The sequence below is a fragment of the Siniperca chuatsi genome, linkage group LG11 (assembly GCF_020085105.1).
Source record: "Siniperca chuatsi isolate FFG_IHB_CAS linkage group LG11, ASM2008510v1, whole genome shotgun sequence".
Taxonomy (NCBI): domain Eukaryota; kingdom Metazoa; phylum Chordata; class Actinopteri; order Centrarchiformes; family Sinipercidae; genus Siniperca; species Siniperca chuatsi.
The window spans coordinates 9,822,136-9,832,994 of NC_058052.1; the positions used below are offsets into that span (position 1 = coordinate 9,822,136).

The 10,859-nt window shown below is 38.0% G+C and overlaps 1 protein-coding gene across 1 annotated transcript; it reads right to left on the minus strand.

Moving 5' to 3' along the window:
• Positions 1-259: 259 nt before the first annotated feature.
• Positions 260-8,803, minus strand: tsnax (translin-associated factor X). The gene is made up of 6 exons (XM_044214884.1): positions 8,453-8,803; positions 7,174-7,263; positions 6,951-7,065; positions 6,253-6,383; positions 1,683-1,804; positions 260-892 (listed from the first exon to the last, which is right to left on the minus strand). The coding sequence occupies exons 1-6, from the start codon at positions 8,466-8,468 to the stop codon at positions 515-517; spliced, it is 852 nt and encodes a 283-aa protein (XP_044070819.1). The 5' UTR covers positions 8,469-8,803; the 3' UTR covers positions 260-514.
• Positions 8,804-10,859: the final 2,056 nt, after the last annotated feature.

Genomic DNA, 10,859 nt, shown 5'->3' on the forward strand with positions numbered 1-10,859 from the left:
GTGAGGACTGTTTAAATGAGGAGGCAAGGGATTGTGTGTGTGTGTGTGTGTGTGTGTGCCAGTGGGCCTGCCAGAGAATAAGCACGTACAATGTACAAAGGTCACATGTTCCTCCTCCACACAGTGTGCAGTGAGTGCAGGCAGCCAGTGGTTCTACCTTAGATTATCTGTGTGTGATAGAGAGAGAGAGGAGGGCAGAGAGAAAATAAAATAAACACGCACATTATCAAAGCAACTTAAAGACTGGGAGAGCATGGCATATTTGGCACAGAACTTTTATTCATGCAAAACAAGTGAAGTCATCAGATCTTTATCAAAGAAAAAAAATACTTTGTCTATTGTAAAGCTGTTTTTATTGTAACAATAACAACAAAATTAGAAAGCATGTCACAAAACTTATCAAACATCTGTCAAAACACATTTAAAATACATACAATCATCAAACTAGAGCAAAACTAAAGCAGACAATGACACCATAAAGAACATAAACTATGTGGTCAAAGCTGTGCAGGACTTAAACCACTCCTTCCTCAGGGTCGATGAGTGTGGTCCTACTGGAGAACACGTCAGCCAACATGTGTTTGGGGATTTCTGAGCCGCGGACACGCAGGGTGTAACAGGCATCCTCCACTTTGCCCAGGCTCTGTCGCAGCGTGTGCAGCTTCTTGGACACCTCGTAGGGGCCCGTGTTCCCGATGTAGGAGAAACCGTCATGGATCTGCCGCAGGAACTGGCTCAGCTGGAAGGGTGTGTCGATGTCACCGTTGCCCACGCTGCTGATGCACATCCGCATCAGCTCTCCGGTCAGGTCAGCCACGCCGAGCAGGTAGTCTGAGGGCGTCACCTGGAAGGTCAGGACCTGAGCTCCCAGCTGCAGGGCTTCAGATGAGCCCTGAGATGAAAACAGGATGAGAAAGAATATAAAAATCACACATGAATATCAACAAAAGACATAGGTTAGGAACACTTTTTGGGATCATTTTTTCAGCGCTTTTGGACAGATTGTGCAGAGAAATTCTTATTCTAAAGATTTATGATGACAACAATATTTACAAGATGCGATTGTTACGTCGTGTAGCTGTGCTTCTGCTAGAAGCCCCGGGACGCAAATAAGCAAAGTCCAATTTCTCTCAAGCATGATGATGCTTTTACCACAAAATAGTGAGGTTCAAGCAATTTTGTCTGCATCAACAGGCACCCATCATCTCTGAAAATAACAGGCAGAGTGGATAAAATGACATAATGACACATAATGCTTATAAATGCAGTACATAGTAACACTCAGTGTTGCCTTTGTGTGCCATTAGCACTGCTTTGAAAAGAAATGTAAAATAATGCAAAATGAACATACAACACTAAGATATTCTCAAAGTAATTGTTTGACAGTTTGGGGAATATGCTTATTTGCTTTCTTGCTGAGAGCTTCATATTTAGTGTACAGACATGAGAGTGGTACCGATCGAAGTCACAGCAAGAAAGCGTATTTAAGTGTATTTCCCAAAATGTCGAACTATTCCTTTAAATCTTGTAAAATTTGTCTTTAGAAAAATTAAAATAACAACAAAACCTTTTTAACTCTTCAGTCTGTACAATAGCCATGACACGGATTAATACTGAGTTGGTTATGCTGTACGAGATGACAGAGCAAACAGTGCACGCACCTTAACCTTCTTTAAACTTACCTTAGGATCTACCTTCTCTGTTCTCATGAACACCAGTCTGGCGTTGATCTCCTCCAGGCTGATAAGGCTGCGATGACGGATATAGTGCAGGAAAGAGACGGCCTCCACATACTCCTGGATCCCTAATGCATGAAATGACCACAAGAATCACCACAAGACATTGGGAAGTGCATCCAAATATTTCACTGCTCCTGCTGTTGAATCTAAATGGGATTTGGGTATGGTGGGAGCCTTTTTTTTCTCCATTGATTTATATTTGTGATTTACTAAAAATGACTATTACTAAAAAGAAGGTCAACTATGTATCAAATGAGCATAGCACGTAGAGTGTGTATAAACACTACATGGTATCTGCACAGTATAGATCGCAGATGTAGATAATGATTAAAATAAAACCTTTTTCCTGTCGCTGTCTTTTGATTAAACAACAGTGGCCATTTTTTTGTGGCAGGCTGAGATGACCCCTCATTTGTTTTCTGGCCCTGTGTAAACAACAATCAAATAATCACAGGACGGAAGACATTGTGTCTGAAGTTTACTTTTGGAGCGGCAAGTGAACTTCAAAGGGCCTCCTATCTCTAACCACAGTGTGCTGCAGAAAGCCGAGATGAGAATGTGGTTCATCTCCACTTCACTCTGAATATCTTTCACGGCTCTCATTAGGTTTTTAGTCCAAATCGCACCAGCATTTACATGGGCCAAAGCCAGTACACAGAGCAGCTGCATTCAGAACAGTTGGTATGGGAGAATATTAGAACTGAAATATCACAGCTTTCTAAATGTGCTTCCATGACGTCCCCTGGTACTTCACATTCTTCCAAAATCACATGCAGAAGTAGGAAACATGGGTACATTCACGGCACTTTTAGCTGATACCCTGTTAACCGCAAACCTCTCTTGTTTAGAGATGCCTATCCCATATCATACATATTATTTATCTTTAACCTTTAACGGTTTACTCATTATGAATTATTAAAAATTTTAAATATTTTCTCAATCAGCTTCTTACTCTCAGGAATGGAGTCCAACATAAACACAAAGTTAGAACAGTTAACACTGCGTAGATGCGTGTTTACATTCTTACCAACTGTTTGTGAACTGACTCGGCTTTACATCCGCAGCATCCCCTGTGCTGTTTTTAGCTCAGAGAGATGTGTGTTCATCATGCTAACAGCACTGCACCCTTGATAAGCAGAGCGAGGTATGTGATGTTTGGCTCTATGTACAAGCATGCACAAAATCATTCATTGGTCATTTCAGGTGCAGTGTATGGATGCATGTAAATGCTTACAGTTTGTTTGTTTTTTAGATGATCTGTCTATAACTTACTGTTTTATGTAAATGAAAGGTCTAATAAGCAGAATGTGTCTATTTTTCCGTTTTCGTTGTGCTAGATAGTAGTAATAGTAATAGTAATGCTCCTTATAATGATGCCAGAGGAATAAAATGATTGCACCTGCTAGAGACTGCACGTACTTCTGTGCACCAATCAGGATGTTGCAATATTTGAATCAAAGTCTGATGACGGTTGTGGTGGGCTTATGTTACCAGGCCACTGACTGTTTTATGACTGTTAATCTTTAACAATGATTTTTGCTTATTTAGTCATTAATATTGTCAGGGGCTTTAAATGAACTGCTTATTAGAGGGACCATATCCTGTTCTCATGTAGTAAGTACTAGTAGTCATATATTTTAGGCCCAGCCCCCAGCCTTTATTTGGCAAATTTTGCATAACCTTTAACAACAAAAAAACACTACAAACATCTAAACATTGTCAGTGGCCCCACAGCTGTGACACTGGCTTAGAGAGGATACAACACAATCTGAGGCGGACAGGATATGACATGAAAAGGTTACACAGGCTTTGAGGCAGGCAGGCGGAGTTCAGTTCCTGAGTTTACTGCCAGGAGCTGTTCATGTTATTTACTCTGAAGCAGCAGTTACACTAGGTCACTGTGGGCTAGATTTTTATTTTATTTATTTTTTTATTTTACTGTAGATGATTTCTAAACAATGACTCAAGGAAACCGACTGGAAATTAGAGAGATTTTACTGTTTTACAGTTGGTAAAGTTGAGTGCTGAGTGTGTATATAGCCTGACTGGATAGTCTACTGATAGTAGTTTTAATAGAGTTCATCAGAATTCAACAAATATATATGAATGGCCACAGATGATTTAAAGATTAATTGAGCTTAATGTTTGACCAAAGAGTGGTTCACTCAATTGCAGGTGTACCCTGGGAAATGGGCTGGGTCAACCTAAAGAGCTTATCAAAGAGCCGCTCTGTCCTGTTATCAGTGGCAATTACGTTCACATTTAGCCCACAATATCTTTAATGGTCCTTATATAAAAAAAGCAGACCCATTACACATGCCTGGAGACTTCTCGTGCAGCCAAGATTATCTGGAGAGCCCGTGCAGCAAGCCCAGTCTCAATCTAATAAAGACGATAAAAATGGAAAAAAAATGAAGCCTCTAATTGGTGGAAACTGCCACTGGTCACGTCGCGGAGGATGCAGTGATTCCTGAGTGACCACAATCTAAAAATGACTTCCCCAGCTGCTAGATAACAGCTCACCCTTGCTCTCAGTAATGTTTTTTTCTCCAAACTCTGCAGACATTTTGGCTACGCTAACAAAAACTGATATTGATGCTAGTGGGAAAACAACTTTTATCAGAGGGTGTGTCTATCATAATCAGGCCTGCATAAAGGTCACGCTCTCACACTATCAGTGACTTTACAATAGATGTATAACAAAAATAGGAAGATGGAGGCGACAGCAGCACAGCAAAGATCATTTCTCGTGAAAGCTCCTATGTAATTAAGCTTTTAACTTGTGCCCTTTGCTGGAGCTTATTCCTCAATTCAGGAATTTATTATTATATCGAAAGAAATGAATGCCAGACTATTAGGTGACCCACTAATTGTAGCAGACTGTCGAGCTTCAGATTTGACCCAGGCTAGTATAATGGTGGAAGTTTCCAGCAGAACCATCTTTTCATGCATGGATTATTCAGCTGTGCAAGGTGGCCTCATTTGAGAAAATCTCATTCAGAATGAGAGATAGGGTCGATCAAATGCGTTTTTTAAGTGTATTATTGTAATAAGTTGGTGTGCTAATGGGAGCAATTGGAATGCAGGACAATTAGGACTCATTATGGACTACACTGAAGATAAATAAAATGAGAATTACCGGTACTATATAATATTGAAAGACAGAATTGTGGGAAGTAGGATATATTTATATGTAGCTTTGTGGGTACATTGTGTTGTATGTACAGTATGTCTAAATCTATATGAGCATATGTTTAAGTATGTACAAGTAAATAGGTATGTATGTACATGCATATACGTATATACACACACACACACACACACACACACACACACACGTATATATGTATGCTGGTAAGTTTATGTTTTCTTTGTCTATAATTTTATTGTTGTTTTCTGTGATTTTCTTAGACGAGAATGTTGTTGAGTGTTTGTTTACACAGTAAAATCAATAACAGAAATATATATCAAAACACATCTCTCAAAATGTTGCAAAAATACACTAAATGTGGAAAATCTCCATGGTTGTCGAAAAACAATAACTGCCAACAGCACATCTAGTTCCTTAAATGGTATAGTTTCATTAATTACATATACGGTGTAGTTCTCGACATGAGCATTCAGTCAAATGCTGAAACTAGTGTCTACAGCCATGCAGCTGTGTGAGGCTGTAATTTGGCTCAGCGGTGCATTGAGCTAAATGCTAATGTGGGTATGCTGATATTTAGCAGGTGAAATATTAACAATAATATGCAGAATATTTTGAACATCACTACATAAATACAACCACAAACTCAGTAAATATGGGATATGGTGTCCGTACATGACTCTATATCCTAACTACTAGCTGCTTATTTATTCTAGAATATTCATGTTTCTCATTAACTGCATATAAACCTATCAAAAAAGAAAGGACACAAGTTTATTCAAGCAGTATGACTAGCGGAGTAAATCAAGTAATGTTTACTGTTTAGTTAAATGCAAACAGTGGGATATTCAATGGGGTATGAGATGGATTCATCTGAATGATCACACTTAATGAAGTCACACACTTTAAGGTGATACTATTTTGAATGTTATAAAAAGGATCTTGACTTCAACCTTTTATCTTAAGACTTTACTGGAATAAATCAGGATCATTAAAACAGCCCATGGCTTATTTTAAAATGGGGAAAAAAAATACTACTTGGCACTCCGATATCTACAATAACATCTGTTAAATGCAACGATACAGGTGCTGATCTGGGAAGTTAAAAATGTTCAATTTGTGCTAAAAAGCCTCTTGTTTTGCTTCATGAATGAGCCAAAGACAAACAAAGGATCTTGTACTCTTTATGTTGATGGAATGGTATCTTTGCAGAACAATTTTTCTGAAAACTTTGAACCTTTTTTCCATGTACTCTCATGCAAAACTGCAATATATTGCTATATTATAAAATAATGAAACAACCACATACAGTTTATTTAAGGGCTTGTTTGCTGTCTTAAACAAAAAAGGTCTATAGAAGCTCACCTGGTGTGAAAGCTCTGTGAAACTGATAGATGTCCTCTCCTCTGAGCTCTTCAGCAATTAGACCAATTTTCTGCCTGACTCCATCCAGTTTCCCTTCTGCTTCATTCAGAACATCCTCTGGATCTGGTACACTTAGAAGAAATCCAGAGAAAACACACAGAATAAAAGTTAGAAAGGCAAGTTACACATTACTTTAAAATCCTCTCTAAAACAGGAGTTACATTGTTATTCCAATGCTTTTGGGCAGTCCATATGCACTAACACAAACACCTGTCTTGAATTGATGATATCTTTAGGTGACACTTTTTGGATCTGGATCATTGACAATGAATTAACTTTTTCTTCATAGTATTCATCCTTCAAATTATTTTAATCTAATTCCACAACTTCCAAAACAATATCTGAAGGCTGAGGTAGACTGACCCAAATGTGAAAGATCTATTAATGCATTTATGTTATTTTACAATGATGATTACATCAGCATTTAACTGGAATTACGGTAAAAGTTACACATTTCTTTAAGCCCCTTGAAAAGAGAGTTCTGTTTCCAGAAAAACAGAACAATTAAAGCTGTAATAACATGTAAATCATCAAATTGAGCAGCATTCTTCCATTGAATCTGAATAATGTGAAGACATCTGTTATCCTTTCCAAACTAAAGTGCACCAGTTAACTTGTCTTTCTACAATAGTGCACACCTGGTCACTCTATGTAAAAGAAAAATGGTCCTCTTGCTTTCGATGGTGACGTCTCGACTGATCTTAACGAGACGCTCATATTTGTCATGTTTGGTGTCAAGCTCCTGCTGGAAAACTTGTAAGACAGAAAAAAAAGATTTGTTAGTACACATGCCTTAACACTAATGAAATACAGCAACCGTGTGAATGAAAAATGCAGTCAAAATGCTGAGGATGCAGTTACCTTTGAAAGCAGCAATGACAGGTGAGAATGGGTTGGCACTCGCATCACGATCCTGCGCTGCATCAGCATTTTTCCGGGGACATCCTTCACCTGACACGAGGCAGAAGAAGTCAGGTGATACTGCAGTTTGTGTTCAGTAATAAATGCCTCTAGTTGCTGTCGTTTCCTCTAAACTGACCATGACAAGTTAAAGAGGCACTCTAACGATTTTGCATATGAAGATCAGTTTAGTCGTTTGCTCTGATGTCATCAGGACTCATTTGACTGAAGACTTCAAATATTTAATGGAAAGTTTGTGTTACAAACGGTTGATATGGAGCTTGAAAGACATGGGTGTTTATATGGGTATGGCCAACTAACAAAAGACATTAAGGAGTTGCATTGTGGGAAATGTAGAATTTGGCTTTTCTTTTTTTTTTTTTTTTTTTTTTAGGCTTGACCCATTTTAGGGAAAAATCAGGATACCTTGGCCTCTGCTGGATTGATTTTGACCATTCTTTTTAAAAAATCTGTCTCTCACAAGTCCACAAACTTAATGGAAGCGCAATACTAAAATCGCTGGAGAACCTCTTTAAGGTGTGAACTAGAGCTGAAAGAATTAGCCAAGTGACAAAAAAAATATCCTGCAATAATTTTGATAATGGATTAATCGTTTATGGCAGTTTTAAATAAAAATTGCTAAAAAAAAATCGCTGGTTCCAGCTTCTCAGATATGTATATTTGCCGATTTTCTTAGTTTTCTATGATAGAAACGTGACTCCCCTCGGGTTTTGGACTGCTGGTCAGACAAATCAAGCTATATAAAGCCATAACTTTTGGCTCTGGGAAATGGTGAGGGGCACTTTTTTTTTTCTTTTTTCACACCTTATAGACTACATTATTATTTAGATTAATCGAGAAAATAATGTGCTGATCGATCAATAATGAAAATAATTGATAGTTGAAGCCCTAGTGTGAGCTATATTTTAGAAGGGAATTGGATGAGATCTAACTTACTGCTGTCATTGCCAGGGCCACCACTTCTACTGCTAAAAAATGAATAAACCTGAGCTACAGTATAAGAGTATATCAGACTGACAGTTTAAACATTAATATACGAATAATTTCACCACAGTTCAACCTCAACAGCTATCATATTGCGTGTTAGTTTTAACATCTTTATTGTTAGCTAACTAGTTAGTTACATAGCTGAGTTATCCCATGCTGATGACAACAACCAACAATACAACTTGCATTAAAACGTTGTTATTCTTAGTTGAGTCTCAAAAGTTGGACTTACCTTCTCGCTTATTCATGCCTTCAGTGTTAACAATGTATTCTTTTAATAAATGTAACTCTTTTAAGCTCGGTTAGGGTTATATTTTAACGCTAACGCCAACTGTTTGAGCCACTGAAGTCCGTGCTGCCCGATGTAACGAGTACTTCACATCTGTCAGGGATTACTGAGGTCCCTAGACAAAACAGCTCCGTTTACACATAAAAGTTACCATCTCCGACCAATGCTAAACAGACTGAAAAATGCCTAAATATCCTACAATGCGAAATAAATCGTTTTAACTTGTTTTAAATAACAGGCATTCATGTAATGCTCATTCATGGAGGGGCTTTTGCGCTATTTACACGCGTAGCAGGAAATGAATAGAAGTGCATCATGGGACATGTAGTAACATAGCAGCATGTATCATTTTTGTGTTATTACAATTTACTGAAGTCATATTTGCTGATTTTTATTTAAAAATAATTCAAAACTGTACCAAATGATTTAAACTAAATTTAAACTAAACAATTAATTGTTTCTTATATGATGTAGTGCTGTTCCTGGAATATAACCAAACATGTTTGTACATGTGGTTGATTTTTGTCAGGAAGCATTCAGTGTCATGCACATGGTTGACTGCTGCCGCTACTGTATTTACTAATTATAGGCATAGCCACGTGTTAAATGTATTCAATCGGGCGTGATACGCCCGCGCCTGCAGCCTGCAGCCAAAACACTTTCTTTTTCCAGTCAAAACCCAGATTAAGCAACCATTCATCTCCAGACTGCCATCCTAGATTAGCATGTGTCATTTGTCGCTATTAAAGTATGTTTCTTGATCAGATTACTCGCTTCTCTCCAGTAACCCCTCCTCCTGGGACTCCTGCAGACTGTGTACGTGCCATACGAGTGGTGCCAACTTGAGCTTGCGCTTTGCCTCTGCACAGCACACTCCCTGTCATTCAAAAACCCGTTTCACTTATTGGTGTGCAGAGTGATAGACCCCATCACTGTACATATTGATCTGAACGTAAATTTTGCTTCATAAAAATTTTAATCAAAATGTGTTACAATATGCTTTCCTATAGTCGATTTAATTGCCTCTCAATCATGAGCTTCATAAACCGCCCACTAACTAACTAATCAGTCTATCATAACAGCAGCAACATCTTTATGTAAAATATTCTTTTGTTGTGTGAAAGGAATTTCACACATGCAAGCCAGGAATGAGGGCAAAACACACTGACGTTGAATGATGATGCCTTCGGGTGCTCCCTTCAAGCTCCTACATTCGAGCTTTCCATCTGCTGGGTTTTCCACTGTCTCTGTCATGGAATAATTATAACAACACAACTGTTCTTGTAATGCTTTTCAAAGCTGTTGTATTATTTTATAAATCATGCTGCAGGGAGCTACTTTGCTTTGCTACTGAAGAAGCAAGAAAATGTGTACCACACACAGTGATGCCCTACGCCAAAACTGTAATAGGCTCTAATCACTTGTCCTTGAGCTGCTGACACACTTTCCATCTTCACAATTATTTTCCCAAAAACATGCTTCCTGCACAAATCTATGCAGTTTGATGCTACCTTTACTTTTGCTCTCTTGGTAAGTATTAGAGATAGGCCTCTAGCTCTACACATAGACCCTGGATGAGGTGGCAAAGACAGAAAGAAAGAATGTTTAGTAATATGTATGTTTACTATATCCAAACTTTTATTTCTACCAACCCTTAATGCAGTGGTAGATCAAGTATTCAGATATTTTACTTAAGTAAAAGTGGCAATACCAGATAATAAAAATACTTCATTACAAGTAAAAGTGCTGGATTCAAAAGTTTACTTAAGTATAAGCACAGATGTATTATGAGTATAAAAAATGAAAGTACTCATCATGCAGGATATTCCCTTTCAGATTATTGTATAATTTTATATATTATGAATATTGTTTTACATTATTGGATAAATGCTGATGCATTAATGTGTAAGTAGCATTGTAATGAAGTAGCTAGTTGGTGGAGCTAATTTTATATATTTTATACTGTTGGGTAGCTTAATCTATAGCAATGATAAAGTATAAAGTAGCATAAAAGGGAAATGCAAAGTAAGTATAAATACCTCAAAATTGTACTCAAGTAATCTACAGTGCTTGAGTAATTGAACTTTCCACCACTGCCTATATGTCAGTGAACATGATTATAGAGAATAATCACTGAGGCTGCACGACTGTGGCCGACGGGTCTAGTCGAGATACATATATCACCTTTTTATTGATTGACTATATCATATATGGGCAAGGACATGCTCCATCCCTGTTGCCGTGACACGACATCGAACTACTTCCACGTGTTTCGAGCCATTTTATGAACGGTCATCTGTCCGACAGTACATGAAGGCAGCGCTAGAGGGGCGGTGCTTGTGTATGGACG